Consider the following 17,779-nt stretch of genomic DNA (forward strand, 5'->3'; position numbering starts at 1 on the left):
ATAAAGTGCAACATATTTAAATGACAAAGGATTAGTGTCCAGGAGTAAGAATGCCTATAATCCCATAAGAAAAAGATAGCTCAGGGCAGCCCAGGTGGCTCAGCGGTTTAGCGCCTGCCTTCGGCCCGGGGCCTGATCCTGGAGACCTGGGATGGAGTCCAACGTCGGGCTCCCTGCGTGGAGCCTGCTTCTCCCTCTGCTTGTGTGTGTGTCTCTCTCTGTGTGTCTCTCATGAATAAATAAAAAATAATAATAATAATAAAAAGAAAAAGACGCTCAGTGGAAAATGAGGCAGAGGATGAGTGCTCAGACGAGACCTCATGAGAGACCCAAACCACTAGTTTATGCCCCACTGATAGAAGGAAAGAACCTGACACTCTAAAGTGCCAGTGTATACCCAAATTCATACAACCCCGGAAATGTGTCAGCACAACACACTTGTACAGGCACTTAGGAAAGCGTTACCATACTGCAGGCCCCAACTGCCACCCCCCCCAGAGGCCAGAGCCTCCTCTGGCTGCATCCCTGTGAGACCCTTAGATGTGAGGACAACTCTACATCAAGTGCCATGTACCCTTCCAACAAATCACTGGCTGCATGGGTGGTGCCGGGGACTGACAGCTACCCATCTCCCCAGTTACATGCCCTGCAGCCCAGTAGTTCCACCCCCAGGTTTACAGCCTTAAGAAGCTCCTGCAAATGTGGACCCAGAGACACACAGAAAACAACTCAGAGCTCACAATCGGATGCTCAGCTCACTGGTCATAAGGAAAATGCAAGCCCAAACCACAACAGAATACTGCCTCACGCTCATCGGGGAGGCTACTGTCAGAAAAACAGGCGACTATCCTGGCAGGGATGGGGACAAACTGCGATCGTGGTGCTGCTGTGGAAAACAGTACAGCGGCTCCATGGAATCTTGAAAATCCAACTGCCACACCTCCTAGCGATCCCATGTGGAAGTCTCTGCACAGAAGAACTCAAGGTAGGGGCTTGAAGGGGATCTGCCCATCCCCACTCACAGCTGCATTCTTCATTACAGCCCAAAGGTGAAAACAGTGTCTGTCAGAGCCTGGGATCAGCGATGTGCTACACGCATACCATACAGCGCTATCTAGTCTGAAGAAGAAAGAACATCAGGACACCCACCACAGCCTGGAGGATGTCATACTGAGGGAAAGATGCCAATCATGAAAGGACAGACACCATAGGATTCTACTTCTATGTGGTCCCTGGAGTCCCTAGATTCACGGGGACAGAGAGAGGACAGTGGTCACAGGGCCAGGGGAGGGACAGCATCAAGTGTCTCCTAGGGATAGAGTGGACGGTAGTCACAGGGCCAGAGGAGGGACAGGGTCAGTGTTTCCTGGGGACAGAGAGTGGACACAGGTCACAGGGCCAGGGGAGGGATGGGGTCAGTGTCTCCTGGTGACAGAGAGTGGATGGTGGTCACAGGGCTGGGGGAGGGACGGGGTCAGTGTCTCCTGGGGACAGAGAGTGGACACGGGTCACAGGGCCAGGGGAGGGACGGGGTCAGTGTCTCCTGGGGACAGATAGTGGACACGGGTCACAGGGCCGGGGGAGGGATGGGGTCCATGTCTCCTGGGGACAGAGAGTGGACGGTGGTCACAGCGCCAGGGGAGGGAGGGGATCAGTGTCTTCTGGGAACAAAGTCTCCATTGGGAATGATGGACAGTCCTGGAGACAGACGGTGGGGACGGCTGCACAACAGAGTGAATGTTGCCCCTGAAATGTGCACCTAAAAACAGCTGAGATGGTAAATTTTACAATATGTATATTTTACCATACTTTTTAAAGAAAAGGGTATTAGTAGAACCATTAGGAAAACAATTCACAGCGGCATTGATGGTAACAAAGGGACGTGACTGCCGTCCAGGAAAGGGAGAAACAGCTGGACCCAAGACACCCACCACAGGAAGGCCAGCTACCATGTGGGGCCCCACGCAGAAGCACGCTGAGCGAAGGCTCATCCCTGAGCGGTGTACACTGGACTCTTTCTCATTAAGCTCAGAAAAAGACCCTGCCGGCAATGTAAACTAGGTGAAGAGGAAAGTAACAGGGAAGCAGAAGCTGGGCTGGGCCCTGGTGCAGGTCTTCCCCGGTCTCCAGACAGACAGCTGAGGTGGCGTCTTTTCTGGAGCCCCCTGAGTGCTGGTGAGGATGGCCAGCAGGGGGGTGCTGGCGTGAAGAAGGGCCATGGTGGCCAAAGCTGCTGCAGATGCCTGCCTCTCCAGGGGGCTGGGGGGTAGGGCCAGAAGAGGCCAGGCCACCTCGGGTGCCCTTCCCCTGTGTGAGGCAGGAGCCAGCCCGGGGAAGCCCCGCAGCCCGCTGCAGCCTCCACTTTCCTCCGTTCTCTGCACAGATGTGCCACCAAGAAACACAGAAGAGGCGGCTGGAAGACCCCAGAATTACTGCTGCACATACTCCAGTGGGGCACCGGCCTTCCCTCTCTTGCACCACCCCAGGGTGGCCAGGCCAGGATGCCACTCTCTGAGTCACAGGATGGACCCTGCAAGTGGCTGGGCACCCTAGCAACGAGGAGTGGCGAGTCTGCATAGACCTCACCTCTGCACAGCTGTCGGCCACTTCTGCGGGGAGGTCATTCTGCATGGCTCTCTCCAGAGGCTCTGCAGCCAGCTGCACTGTGTGCTGAATACGCTCCAGCATGTGCTTTTTGTCGGGGTCCGTGGTCTCCTGTAACTTCACTGAGAAGAGCTACGAGCACAGAGAGGCAGACCCATCAGCCGTGGCTCAGTGATGCCCCGCGCTCCCCCAGGAGTTCTTCCCACTTTGTGCATCAGGAAGACACTGCCTCCCTAAGGGGATGGGTTCTGTTCCCCCGATAGGCCCTAGAGCCCAGATCCTCACACCCCCCTGGCCTGGGTCTCTGACATAACAGGACTGTGCTTGGGGCCACAGGGGCGTCACCTGGGGACTTGGTGGGTATCACGAGGGCACCCGTGACCTGAAGGGCCCGCCCCTGGTCAGCCTGAGACTAAGCCCTAATTTCATTTCTAGTTTTTCTTCTAGAGATTGAACACATATACACAGCAATAATTACTAGTACAGCTACTAAAATAGTAATTACTATTACAGAGAATAAAATGACTTATTCTAACCTTACTCTGTTCATGCAATAATTTGTAGCACTGTTGTTCAAAATGAAAATATTAAATTGGAAAGAACTAATTTCTTCCGATTCTGAATCTCCAGTGCCACCATCGTCGGAGGCTCAGCCCAGCGTCCGCGTTGCACTCGGGATACCGTGTGGCTGAGACCTCACCACGGAAGACGCCATCGGAGCATTTGGAGCACTTCATGAGCACAGGTACATCCATGCCGCCGTGACACTCCCCCGTAAGTGGCAGGCACAGACACCTACTCCACAATTCCATCCAAGTGTGTCTTTCCTGGCGACTCTTCCTTCCCAGCGGCCAGGTGACCACATCGATCAGAACTCTGGTGCCCCTCCTGGAGCGGCTTTAGTTCTGTACACTCTGTGAAGCCCACCAAGGATGGCCACTACTCTAGGGACACTGAGGAGTCAAGGAGCAGACAGCAAGGGGCCCACCTTCAGGGCGGCGTGAACATCCTCCAGGAGCTGGGCCGCCCGTGGCTGCTTCTCCCGATACTCCTCAAACAAGTAGTTCTGCCGGGCCCTCTTGATGATCTGGAAAGATGAGAGGGCAACTGGGGGTCGTGTGCCAGCGCAGCAGGCAGGCTCTGAGCCCCAGGTGGCCAGCGCTGAGACGGTCCCCTCCCCACTCTCCTTATGTAGCGCCACACACAGAAACACATGCTGCCACTGGGCCTGCGGCTACGAAGCCCCATGGGCTGACGTCTTATCACCTGGGCCCCTGGATGAGGTTTCTCACAGCATCTACACATCTGAATGCATAACATCACTTGTATAAACCGTGACGCTAACCCACCGAGGGGATCCACATTGTGTGTTATCAGGTCGAGACCTGTGCTGACCGAGGCCCCCTTATTTTATCTACAAATGTCGCTTCCTCCCTCCTGTCACCTGCTGTTCACAAAATGTCCCAGTTAGAGCCCTACCTTGTCATCCACATCTGTGATGTTCATGCAGTAGAAGACATCATACCCGAAGTAGTCACGTAGCACCCTCCTCAGGATGTCGAAGGAGATGTACGACCTAGAGTACACAGGGACAGACCCTTCCTACAACTGTCATGCACCCCTCCCACCCCACCGGGTCTTGGCCCTGAGAGCAGCCCTGGGGAAGGCTTCTGCAGACCTCCACCAGCCAGCTACCATCCTGTATCGTGGGGCCCGTGAGCACCATGGAACCCAGCCTCCTCCGTGCCTGGGCACCCATCAGAGCTGCAGGGCAGGGAAACCAAGGCTCACAGAACAAAACATCTGTATGCGGCCCAGGATGCTGGCCACAGGGAGACAGGGCAGCACTCTTGTGTGTACTCTCCAATTTTTCCATCATCAATATGGATTACTTATGGAATGAAAATTTTTATCTTTTTTTTTTTTTGAAAATTTTTATCTTAAAAACAGGAAATGAAAAGCTCAGCACTGATTTTTCTTTCAAATCTCAGGTCCCCATAGTAGAACAGAGATCTCTAAAGGACTGAGATGCTCCCTGTGGGACCCTCACCTTCACACCCAGTGACCCCATGCTAGGCGCCCAGCAGCGGCTCCTACCTGGCATGCCCCATGTGAGACGCATCGTACACAGTAGGCCCACAGCAATACCACGTCACCTTCTTCCCATGCTGAGGTATAAACACGTCCTTTGTTAAAAATGAAGGAATGACAATCATCAGAGGTGTAAGAGGCACAGTGCAAGGTCATCCAAACCAGACATGAAAAGCACCCCATGGCTTGTTTAAATGAAATTCAGCAAGAATAATTTTGTTTTACTGACAAATGTCACGGACGTCAGGAGTGGATGCGCTCAGTTACTCCTGGATGGAATCCCCGAGACCCTTGTCGCCCTGTCTGCCCCATGAAATTCCAATCGGCCCACGGCGGAAGCCACTGGCCACGCTGAGCAGAACCAACCAAGTAAACTCCATTCAACTAGGATCCAACCCCACCTTCTTCTCCAAACCTGGTCGGCTGCCAACAAGGCCAACCAGGTCCAGTACTTTGTTTTGTTTTGTTTTGTTTTTTTAGGTCCAGTACTTTGCCTGTTCTGTTTGGCTTGCACCTCAACCCCTGCTGCTACCACGTGACCTCTCTGAAAGTGTGCTGACCCCTGGCCTGGCTCTGGGTGATGAGGGATCGGGGGGCTCCAGGGCTGCAAGCCAACAGGCAGGCTTCCCCTCAAGGTAGGACCCTGGGCATGCTCTGCACTGGGACCACATGGAGAGTGAGTGGCAAGTGCTGACAGATCTCAAGTCCTGTCTCGACTGACAGAACCACAGAGCCCGCCGTACCAGACAGATCTGGGTACTGTGTTCGGCAAGGATGCATGCGGCTCCTAGAGCCTGCACCCTCCCACCTGAGCCCTCCTTACCTTGTTCCGGGTGAGGCTGTTGTAAAGGCGGAGCTTGCATGGAGGAGACCCAGCCGGAGGGGACCATTGAGGCTGCCCCCGCCGGCTCTTACCTACAAAGGCAGAAAGAACAGAGATCATGGAAATGCGAGTCACACTGCACCCAAACACTTGGTCTTTACAACACATACTGCTCTTGGTGAAACGTGACACAGGGCTCAGCGGTGCGCAGCTCTGTCAGCATCACCCACATTGCAACTGCTTCTCTATTTTGCTTTGCTCACATTCACAGTGGATCGTATGACCCTAATCACAGCATGGCTTGGGAGCACCTGCGAGACGTGGTCACACCCAGTACAGCCCCCTAGTCCCCAAACCCAGGCCCTCCCGGCCGCTTACAGGCAGTGCAGCGGACACAGCTCGTGGGCTGGGAAGGGGCACGGGCCCTCCACTGCCAGGCTCTACTGCAGCACCTACCTGGGGGTGCCTTGCCCGCCCCCTGCCCTTTGTGGGCCACTTCCCAGAGCAGTACAAGACTGGCCAGACCAGAAACAGCTCACAGCCATAGGAACTCAGTAAGGATAGCCTCCACCCAGCCCCAACTCCATCAGATAGGGGCAGGCAAGTGGCCAGCTCCCCCTCAATTCTGGTCCCCATGCCCCACAACACACAGGTCACTTCCTGACTCGACTGAGCCGAGACGCTGTGGCCTCCACCTCCACACTAGTGCCTGACCAACTCTGGAAACAGTGTGGGGTGACTCTGTCCCTTGCAGCCTCCCAGGACCCCGAGTCCTCCCAGCTCCTGCCACCACTCCTGTTCCCTCCTCAGCGCTGTCTCAGGGGCTGCCCCTGCTGTTCCGTGTCCTGGGCCCACACTTCTGGCTGGACGGAGGCCTGAACCCTGAGAGCCAGAGGGGGTACAGTTCAGTCCCGGGCATCTGGTGTCCTGCGCCTAGAACCCAGCTGTCTTCCCCAGCCCTTGCTCACAGAGCACAGGATGGGCCCATGGCCATCTCCACACTACTTATTCCATCTTCCCAAGCTGCCCTCCTCCTGTCCACTCCTGCCTGCCCCTTGCCCCTGCAAAGGGCTCGCTCTCTCATGCTGGACAGACTGCCCACTGAGACCCCCACAGTCCCGTCACAGAGGAGTCAGTCCCACACGTGGCGTGGCCATTAGCCAAGATGTGGCATCAGCCACAGAGGCTGACTGAGGTAGACAGACGGAGGAGAGGGGAGGAGGGAGGAGGGAGGAAGGAGGAAGCTGCCACATGGATGTGTGTGTGTGCACACGCTGTGCATGAGCAGGCAGGCGGGGAGGGAACAGTCCGAAGGAGAAAGGGGAAGTCGCAGCTTCCTACTCTGGGTGATCGGGTGATCGCCAGCACACCTCGGCCACAGACTTCACTGTGTGGGCAGGCCTACGCCCTCAAGGAAACAGCACTGCTTCTCACTGAGATTAGGTATGCATCTTACGCCCTTGAAGGAAACTGTCTGGGACTCAATGATATGCAATCGGCCCGTACGCCACCATCCATGTTCTCTCTCACTCAGACCTCGTAACTCCTGAAACAGTGACAACATTGCCATCTGGGGTGAGCAGGGACATCGGCCAGAGCCACCACACACTGACGGGAGCCAGCGGGCCAGCAGGAAGTGTCAGGGCTCATGGCACAGAAGCCCCATGCAAGACCATGGACAGTGGCAGGACATGGCCAAAGGTGAAGGAAAGGGAGCCTGGCCACCCTCCACAGGGCCACTACAGTAACACAGCCAGTGGCGGGTTCAAGGAAATCTGGTGTATACCAATTCTGATTTGCAAAGGGGAAAACTGGAAGATACCACATGAGGAAATCTGTCACTGTGTTCCCTGACACCTTCAACTGCCCTGCATGCCCGTGTGTAACCACGGCTCGCCCAGGGCAACGGCCCACCTCCACGATACCCGACAACCCAACAACCCTAAGCCATGTCTCTCTGCACTTGGCACACGCCTCTGCCGCAGCAGTTGCCACCCTATGCACTGACTCTTTGTTTCGGCTGCTGCTTCTGCTTGAACTAATGAACACACATCCATTCATCCGACACACACCCAGTTCCCCCACCAGGCTCTGTCCTAGGCATGGGGCTCCGCACAGACACACATCCCTGACCCAACAAAACCGCACATACCACTCAGGAGACATAGGTCGATAGCAAGGCTCTAGGGAGGTGGCAGGGCAGACAAGGGGGGCCAGTCAGGCCCCGGGGGCACTGCATCCATCCCACCCCCAAGGGAGGAGAGACACACAAGTGAGGAGCACAGAGCAGAGAGCAGTGCCGTGCTATGACACTCCTAAGCCATGGGGCCTTCCTCGGCGTCTCCTGCCTGGGACCTGGCAGCCGTGGCAGCAGAGAGAGTCCCCGAGGGAAGTCCCCTGCAACTTCCAGGCAAAGGACGCAGCGGGAAAAGCCCCGGATGGAGTGGTCCCTCTGTGCAGGCACTGGGGAAGCAGGTGGAAGGAACAGGGGCTGTCCACCCCCCACTTTCCATGCTTGACAGGACACCTTGGGCTTTAAGGCTCACAGCCATGGGGAGGGACATGGAGGGACAGACGGGGTGCCAGCAGCAGGAGCAGCAATGAGATGTCATGGATGCCAGTGGAATGGACTGGGAGGGAATGTGGATAGGGTGCTAGGGAGCAAGGGACTGGGAGAGGCAGCACTCATACCCCAGATAGGATGTCAGAGCCTTGAGATGAGCGGTGCTCGATTCTGGCAACAACAAGGGGGTCGGCAGGTGCTCGAGTACTGGCCTCCCAGAGAATGGGAGAGGGCTCTAGGACCAGGCCTACTTACTGGCCACCTCCTGCCATAGCCTGCGCACACAAGGGGACTTGGAGGCAGAAGGAGTCAGGAGATGCTATGAGTGACACCCAGGGTGTGTCTCCCCTCCCCCGCCCATCTCCAAGCCAGCCTAGCTCTGTCCATGTGCTCTGCCTTGAGTGGCCTTCCTCTGCACGGCTAAAGGCATTTGGTCCTTCTTTCAATGAGGTCATGGATGGGGCACAAACCAGGCACTTGCCAAGGCTGGGAGCCTCAGATCCCCCCTGCCCTCTGCCCCTGGAGAGTGTGCCTTGGGAGCTGGGACCCAGGGGGGACAACATGGCACCTGATTCCACTGATACCACTAGGGTCACGGTGCCACATGCCCAGGAAGCAGACAATGTACACACAAAGCTCCCACCCTATGCTGAGGAAGGCTTGTCCAGAAAACCAAGTCACACTGCACTCTGGAAGATATATGATGCTCCCACCTCCATCTGTTACGGCCAGGGACCCAGCACAGACCAGGTCAGCGGTGTAGGCATTGTGATGCCCCCCATGCCCCACCTGAAGGAGTCCGGAAAAGCCCCCAGGAGGTGCCCAGGTTGGCTGACAACCACCAGAAGCAGCATGTGTGGCCTACCCCTCCCATGAAGCAGCATGAGCACCCAGAGCCGCAGGAGTAGCTGAGCTGCTGGAGGCCGTTGGACGATTATGGGACAAAGCACCCTGGGGTTCACTGCAGGAGAGAAACACAGGGCCTGAGCCCATAAGACTTTCCAGAAGTTCCCCTAAAATAGCTGGTGTCACACTGTCGCAGATGCACCAGTGCTCCCAGGCTCCAGCTCAAGCTATGCGGCAGGATTTCATCTCAAAGCTGAAAAATGATTTTTTTTTCTGATTTCTAGATAGTTCAATGTCAATTACATGGTTTTAGGATTTAACCATTCTAAATCTCATGGATGCACACATGGCAACGCATGGAAAGAATAAAGCAGAAGCAGCAACGGCAAATCTGGGCCAGGCCAGCCATCAGCTGAGAAGGCCAGGCTGGAGGCTGCGGCCCCAGCCCCCGCTGGACCCCTCCAGGTGGCATGCTCCCACTATGGCTCTGCACCATGACCCCTGCATTGCTCCAGGCAGCTCTGCTACAGCCGCCACAGAAATCTTGATCCGCAAGGGCTGAGTGCTCGGCATGGTCTGTCCTAACCTCCACTCAGGGGGTACTGGTCAGCCCACCAGGACGCTGCCCTGCATGTGGTGACAGGAGCCAGCCCTGTGGGCTCCTCTGGGACACTGTAGCCAACGAGCACCGCACACCTCCAGGGCCTGACCTTGGAGGCAGCGGCCGACGGGAGAGGCCCTACCAGCTGGGGAACTCGCTCTGCTACTCACTTGCTTGGCGCCCACAGGGCTCGCCTCTGGCGCAGGGGCCGCCCAGGATGGCTTCTATGTGCCTGAACCACCGAGCCACGTGGAAGAGGCGCGTGTCAGCGGGAGGGGCGGAGAGCTGCCTGAACGCATCCACATCTGCCTGGGACAGGGAGTACCCCCGGACATAGCTACGCGTGCTGAGGTGCTCGTTCAGGGCCTGCACCCTGGCTGCCTCGTCACTAATGCTCAGGATGGACCGGTAGGCAGGAGCTGCAACGACAGAGGCACACGGACGGCGTCAGTCAGGTGTGCAGAGGCCTCGCGCAAGAGTCCAGAGACACACAGGGCTCCTGGGTGTCAACCTGTGGCTGCCGGGCCGCTGAGGGCCACTGGGGAATGACCAAGGGGGTTTCAATTCGTGGAAATGAGACAGTTCTGGAACCGGACAGAGGTGATGGCTGCCCAGCAGCATAAGTACATAAATGCCACTGAACTGTACACCTTCCATACGATTCCAGCAGTGAACTTTACGTTATGTGAATTCCACCTCAACTGCAGGAAAACCACCCAGCATGCACAGCCCCTTCTCTGCAGCGGCGCACCTTCTGTCTGGGCGCAGGGGCAGGGGGCCTGGTGTGCACCCAATCCTGGTGGGCGCCAAGGGCGTGCCAAACCCCTGCACCTGCATGGTTTCCAGCAGCTGAAGGCCATGTTTCTGGGAGGATTACAGCCCCGTGCATCCCCAGAACACCTGCTGCGGAACCGATGGTCCAGCCAAACCTGCCAGCAGGCCTAGCCTGCCCTCCCTTAGGGCAATCCAAAGGATTACGGTTTGTGAGTAGTGTATCTCCTACAACCCGGAGGGGACTCTCAGTAACCTGAAGGTCACTCCTCCAAAATGGAATCATCAGGAAGGGTGGGTGGGCCCCCTCTCCCATCTCTGTGGAGGCACGGCCAGCCGGAATGGCCTTGACACTGACCGGCCCTGGGTGACTTTTCACCTCCTCCCCGGTACTGAGGTCAGCTCACCCCTCCCTACCTACCTCCCCTGAGAGCCACTGCTGGGCACCCCTTCACATCAGTCACAGGATGAACTTGTTCTTACCTCCCTAACTAATGTTCAACTGTGTCTACCTCTGGTGTGGGGGGCTCAGCGTCAGGAGCTGCCCAAGCCTGAGCAGCAGGAGCACAGACCCAGCCCCACTCTAAAATAGGGAGGCAGAGACCAGGCTGGTTGCACTAAGCCAAAGATCCTACAGCCTTGGGCAGGAGCCTGGTACCCCAGCCCATGAGTCTGAGCTGCATTTAAGGCTTAATCATCCAAGTTGTTTTATCTAGATTTTCTGAGCAAACCATGGAAGAAGGACCAGTGCTCATTCGCTTCCACAGACACCCTCTTGGCCTGAGACCCACTCAGAGGAGGAAAGCACGAGCCCATCCCCTCTTTGCCAGGTGCACCAAAAGGTCACTGGGTCACTGTGCCAGACCCACAGCAAGGACAACTCCCAACACGGAGGCGATGTGGCCCTACACAGCCACACTCCCATCTGACACTCTTCTTCCCCTATCTCTGTTTACCTGCCTGGCACGGGAACAGGATAATCACTCAAGCACCCATCCGAGTCCTGAAAGCAGAAGGCAAAGCATGCATGTGGCATGTGAGGAGTATGCACGCACACGAAATGCCCTTCTGCACTTGCTTCCACCACAGGGGGACCTTTGTGCAGGCCCAGCCAACAGCAGACATCAGCAAGGATGAGCCAACAGAAGGATGACAGCCAGCAGCATTTTCCAAGCTGGTGGGATGCAACACAGTCTGCTTCTCGGGGACATCCTGAACCCCAAGCACTTCATCCACAGGTAAGGGGTAGGAACCTACGGAGCTCCTAGAGCTCTCAAATGAATGCTGTGCTTTCCCAAAAACTCACCTGCTTCCCTCCCTGGTGCACCCCCAGGGGGGCCACCATCTGAACGGCCACCTTTCTGCCCTGACTGGAGTCCCGCCCCTTTACAAATTACCCTCAGGAGTACCCATGGCCATGCCTGGGCTATCTGGGAGCTCCACCTGCACACATGTCTGGAACACAGCCCTTCGCACCATGGCTCCCACACTGGGGCCCAGCCCGTCATCTCTGTGATGTAGGCTCCCTGATGAGCAGCCTGGCTTGCCCAACACAGTGGCCAGAGTGGCCTGCTGAGAGGTGCAAGATCACATACCTCCTCCTCGTCCTCCAGACCACCCCCACCTCACATGGATCCCCAGGTCTGACTTCAGCCCCTGCCCCCACCCTGCCCACCCTATCCAGGCACACTAGCTCACCATGTCCTTTCCGGGCTCTCTCATCTCACCCTCCCTTGCCTGCCTGCAATGCTCCCCTAGAGATGGCCGGGCTCCCACCCCTCCTCAGGGCTCTGCTAGGTGTCATCCTTCCATCAGGTCTCCCTGGATGCTGTTCCAAATGACCACCTGCCAACTGCAGCCCAGACCCCCACCTTCCTGCCTTCTCTCTCTTCACACTTACCTCTAACACATCACTTCCTTCTTTATGTCTGCCCCACACCACACTTTATTTCCTCAGCATATACCTTCAGCATCTAGAACTAAGCCTGGACACTCAACACATTCACTGAGTGAATGGAAACTTCTACTTCACCTGCCACCATACCTCCAACAGCTTGGCAGCCTGTCAGGTGGCTGCTGGAACCCTCTTCTCATGATGAAGAAAACTCAGTCCAGCAGGAGGAATGAAAGTACCTGGCAGGGGTGTGGGCAGAGCCAGGGCAGGGACACATGCCCCTCTGCACCCCGTTCCCTGTCTCCTGTACAGCTGCCTGGGCCAGGCCACCCCAGGCCGGAGGACAGCGGAGCAAGAACAGTGCCATCCGGATCATACCTACCTCTTACCCGGAGAGCAAGCAGACAGGGACACACCTGTCTCACTCCACAGGTGTCCCCGTGAACAAAGCAGGACACTAACCATGGCCATCCCTGAGGAGCAAAGTTACAAGTGATTCATATTTCCCATCTTTTTCTCCACGTATCCTCCACTAAGTACATTTTTATTTTTTATTTGTATTTATTTTTAATTTTTTAAAAAGATTTTATTCATTTATTCATGAGAGACACAGGGAGAGAGAGAGGCAGAGACACAGGCAGAGGGAGAAGCAGGCTTCATGCAGGGAGCCCGACGCGGGACCCGATCCCAGGACTCCAGGATCACACCCTGGGCCGAAGGCAGGCGCTACACTGCTGTGCCACCCAGGGAATCCCCCAGTACATGAATTTTTAAAATGAGAATGTTTTTAAAATGAGGTAAACGTCCTACACACCACGCTGGCTTTAAAGCACTGGCGAAAGTCTCAGGGAACCCCCGCGCTGTGGGGCAGTGGCTCAGGAGGCACGGTGCCCTGCTGGTGTCGGGGCCCCAGGCCTCCTCTCTGCCTGCATAAAACAGGCTTGGAATAACACACACCTCATAAAGCTGCTGTGTCTCAGTGAAATTACACTTGCAAATGTTTTAAAATACTGCCTGGCACACAGCCAGCCCCCCATCCATTTGCCACTTATTATGATCGTCCCTATGTTATTATCCTAATGGCCCCTGGAGGAGTTCACCCAGAGAGTACACACGCATTTAAAATCTACTGTCTGGAGTAGTCTAGGCCGTCACAAGGGAAGGATCTTCTTGGGAGGGGCAGGCATGGTGCCTGGGGAGCACAGCCCGATGACAGGCTTCTAGGCTGTGGGGCGGGGGTGGACAGTCACTGTGCTAACTGTGGTGGCTGCATTTAAACGTCTCTTAAGGAAACCAACAAAAAAGAGGTCAACTTTGAAGTGGTCATGGGTTTTGCCCAGCTGTCCTCTGGCTATCAGCCCCAGTGCTGAGATCAGATGCGCAGGCTCGTGAGCAGGGGCCCCACATGCAGCGGTGGCCCTCGGCCACACGGCAGACGCCTGCCCCACGTCAGTGTTGAGGGGACGTCGGCTCTAAAACGCGCCAAGGGAGAGACCCCTACTGACCATGGGAATGTCATTACATGCACAGCCAGTTCAGACTGATATTTTAGCCAGTATTTCCAATTTCAACAGCTGAAGCCTTTATAAAACCTTTTCTGAGATCATACAACCAAAAAAGCCAGGTAATCTCTCAGGATAGGTAATGGCCACATGAAATCAATGGCAGTCCTGACAGGACATGGCTAAGTGCATCACTCTCCCTCTCTTTGGTCCCTTGTCACCAGCATTTAAGCATCTGTCTTCATCCTCCACTCCAGTGCACCTGCCAGGCCCCCAGAACCCTTAAGAATCAGAACCTGGGGCGTGAGGTGGGCCAGCAGTGGGTACCGACACCAGCTCCCTGGGGGCCCCTATGCTGCCCGAGGGCCTGCAGGCCTCCGTCCTGCAGACCTCCATGTGGTGAGAAGACCCCGGGCAGCTTGCTCAAGTGCAGATCCCTCAAAGGGGCTCAGGTCACGTGTGTCTGTGTTTCAAAGACCAGCCTGGGCTCGAGGGATCAGCACCCCTCACCCAGTCCCTGGCACTGTACACAGTGCTAAGGATTACTCCAGGCCTCATCTTATGTGCTCACAGCACCCAGCCCTACAAACCACATCCTTCCCACAAACACTCCTCTGGCTCCCCTCTATACCCTCCTGTCGGGATGCTCCCCTCTATACCCTCCTGCCCAAGTGGCTCTCAGAAAGGGGACTGAACAAGCTTCCCAAATGGATTCTTTCTCCACATGATTCAAATCTCAGAGAGCAGAGGCGCATGCATCCTTGCTCTTCACCACCTGGGGGAATGCCACCCACTCCCAGAGTCCGGGGTGTCCTCCCATAGGCCGAGGGCTCCTAATGCCTTCTCTAGCACCCCTCTCCTGAGTACTGGCCCCTGAAGTCCAGCTATCACTCATCCATGGGTGTTCCTAGGCAGCATGCCTTGCCCCCCAAACCTGGGCTCAGGTTCTGGAGAGTGGCACGACTATTGTCCCCTCCTGGGTTAAAGCTTGGGTGCTTTGCTCTTACCCCTACACTACCCACACCCAGCACCAGCCCTGGTCCCCGAGCCTGCCCACTTCTCATGCCATCACTGCCATTGCTGCCACTGTCCTCCTGCTCAACCTGCAGATGGGGGAGGGTCAGGTGATCTTTCCAAAACCCAAAGGCAAGACCTACATTCCAAAAATGTGCACAAGGCCCTTGTAAACCTGGCCCCGTGGCCTATCTCCGGCCCTCCTCCACCCCCTGGCCTCAGGAACTTGCAGGAAAGCAGTGTTTTCTGTCAGGAACCCTATCCCTTTCTTCCTCTGGGCTTAGCTTCCACCCTTCTTGTGATCTGCTCTGCCCGCCCCTTCCTCAGGAGCAGAGTGCGGGATCTCCATCTCCAGGCTCTGGGCCTGGCAAGGAGACCACTGTCCACCACTGCCACATCCAGGTCTGGCCCAGTGGAGCCACCCCTGTGGTTCCCCACGCTCCATTGTGCGCGTGGGATGGCTGGCAGAGAAGGACCCAGCTGAGGTCCCGTCAGCTTGCAGAATCACAGAGCTCAGACTCTGAACAAACTCGCAGTTCTTGGCACACCAAGTGGCAAGTACTCTGGGAAGTGACCAAGGAGGGAGCTGCCATATAGCCCTTAGAGCTTTGAGGCCCTCTGTTCCAGCCCACCTCAACATTGACCTATCTTATGGGTCTTGTCCCTACTGGACAGAAAGGCCCAGAGAGGCTGAGACAGATCACCCTTGTTTGTGGTCAGACCTTCAGGGCCCAGCACCCCCCAGCAACGCAAAGCAGGTGCTCTATGTATACTTAGATTTACTAAGTGACAGATCTATTTAAGTAAATCTTTTAAAACTGTTATGACGCTTTTCCACGGAAACAGAAGCTCTAACACTCTCACATGGCATTTTTATCCTCCCTTGTCTTTCACAGACCTTCTGGTAATCTGAATCACAATCAGCTGCCCTGATAATAAGAGGGCAATCAGATGGGACCACTGCCACCAGGACACTGAAATGGCTTAATCTCTACCCAAGGGCATCATCTCTTACAACTCTTAAATAAAAGCAAATACCAGGAAACATGGAAACATGAGCTCACAGATGAGCAAATATTTGTAGTCTATAAATACGTACACTCATTTTTCTTCAGGGAAACATAGCAAAGCATATTGGCTTTATTTTGTCTGCCTTGACACACTCTGGAATTGGGGCTGTAGTTGTTATTCTGAATGGAATCATTCAGATTATCATCAAGGGCAGCCCACGAGGGTGGTTAAGATCCCCGCTGCAGTCAAACTGCCAGGGCTGGAAGTCTGGCTCTGCCTCTGGCTAGCTGTGCGACCCTAAACAAATCACGGGACCTCTCAGAACATCAGAATTCTTGCCTGGACAGGCAGATAAGGGCAGTATCTACCACAGAGGGTTGCTCCCAGGATGAAAGGCCACAACAGATGTCTTTAGACCACTGCCTGGAAGAGACACATGCTGAAAAAAATGCTAGCTATATAAACGATTATCACAAAAACCTCTGAATTACACAGCATAAAAAATTAAACAGCAAGTTTGACCAAACACAAAGCCACTGAACAGTGCTTTGAGCCTACAGGGCAAGGCCTCTGAGATGCGCTCCATCCACCAAGGGGTCCTCAGAGATGAGACTTGTCTTTCTAAGGCTTGGAATGGGATGTGCACCTTCAAGCTACAAAGGAGAAGCTGTAAACCCAGTGTCATCACAGGGAAGCAAACAGACATTCTGAATCTATTTAAGGAAGATGATCTGAAATGGGAAGAATATTCTAAATGAGGACCTCCTTGAAAAGCCCAGGGAGATGGTCACTTTTGATGAATCCAATCTTTGGAATAAAAATACTTTTAGAAACTGGAAACCAAGCATACCTACAACTCTAATACCTATACACAGCCTTTCCTATTTCATTTTCTTTCTTTCTTTTTTTTTTTTTTTTTTTAAGGATTTTATTATTCAAAGAGAGACGCAGAGACACAGGCAGAGGGAGAAGCAGGCTCCATGCAGGGAGCCCGACATGGGACTCGATCCCGGGTCTCCAGGATCACACCCTGGGCTGAAGGCGGTGCTAAACCGCTGTGCCACCAGCTGCCCTTCATTTTATTTTCTGATTCCTCAGGGGATGGTCATAGACTCTCATCCTTGGAGGAAACCGAGGGACAGGTGTGTGTATGAGGGGGTGGGTAGTAGTAAAGGAAGAGCAGGTGGGCTGTCCCCCAAGGCCAAGCACTGTCTGGAGGTATTGCCCTAACTTATTGGACTAGGGAAATCTATCAGTTGTCCAGACATACTGAGTGATTAATTCCAATTTATAGATCAATCTCCAAAAACAAGCCAATTCTTACCAAGGCTCCAAAAACCTAAATTTCTAAAGTCATTAAAAGAAAAAACCAGGGACGCCTGGGTGGCTCAGTTGGTGAAGTGTCTGCCTTTGGCTCACTCAGGTCATGATCCCAGAGTCCCGGGATTGAGTCCCGTGTCAGGCTCTCTATTCAGTGGGGAGCCTGCTTCTCTCTCTGCCTCTGCCTGCTGCTCCCCTTGCTTGTGCGTGCACGCTCTCTGTCAAATGAATAAAATCATTAAGAAAAAATCAGTACGTCATTTATGTTCAAAAATGAAGCAAAACCACGTTTTCATTAAAACAAAACAAAGAAACAAGCTCCAGGTTTCAACCCAGACAACACAGTGCCTATCTTGTATCAGGTGCTGCTCTAAATCCTTTTAAGGGGGTTAAGTAGCACATACTGTCCCTCTGTGCTGTGAGAAAAAGGGCAGAGCTGGGACTCCAGTCCAGCCACACCGGCTCTGGACTCAGCACTGTGAACATGTGCTGTTTTACTGGAGTCTGGATGGACTTCTGAGGATTGCCTGGCTCTAGGGCAGGTGGGGACAGTGCTGGAATCCAGGCACACTTGTCGGGTGAGATGCACCATAGCTGGTATGTGGGTACTGGTGTGGGATAGCCCATCATTTGGGTGCCTCCCACATCCTTGGGTTACCCTGGTGGTCAGAGCTCCCTACTTGGAACCCCAGAGCCCTAAGGAGCAAAGGGGACCACCTGGTGCCAAGGAGGCTTTGCA

At 54.8% G+C, this 17,779-nt stretch overlaps 1 protein-coding gene across 2 annotated transcripts in view; it reads right to left on the bottom strand.

Moving 5' to 3' along the window:
- The window catches only part of CARS1 (cysteinyl-tRNA synthetase 1), a 48,397-nt gene that overhangs the window by 29,528 nt on the left and 1,090 nt on the right, over positions 1-17,779 (bottom strand). The window contains exons 2-7 of one of the 2 annotated variants that reach the window (XM_055313905.1): positions 9,699-9,947; positions 5,519-5,610; positions 4,702-4,790; positions 4,084-4,180; positions 3,593-3,691; positions 2,587-2,736 (exon numbers count right to left, since the gene is read on the bottom strand). In XM_055313905.1, coding sequence (XP_055169880.1) covers positions 2,587-2,736; positions 3,593-3,691; positions 4,084-4,180; positions 4,702-4,790; positions 5,519-5,610; positions 9,699-9,947 — 776 coding nt within the window. The remainder of the gene's footprint in view (positions 1-2,586; positions 2,737-3,592; positions 3,692-4,083; positions 4,181-4,701; positions 4,791-5,518; positions 5,611-9,698; positions 9,948-17,779) is intronic. The other variant, XM_055313911.1, reaches the window with a different exon arrangement.

The sequence above is a fragment of the Nyctereutes procyonoides genome, unplaced genomic scaffold (genome assembly GCF_905146905.1).
Source record: "Nyctereutes procyonoides isolate TBG_1078 unplaced genomic scaffold, NYPRO_anot_genome, whole genome shotgun sequence".
In the NCBI taxonomy this organism is placed as follows: domain Eukaryota; kingdom Metazoa; phylum Chordata; class Mammalia; order Carnivora; family Canidae; genus Nyctereutes; species Nyctereutes procyonoides.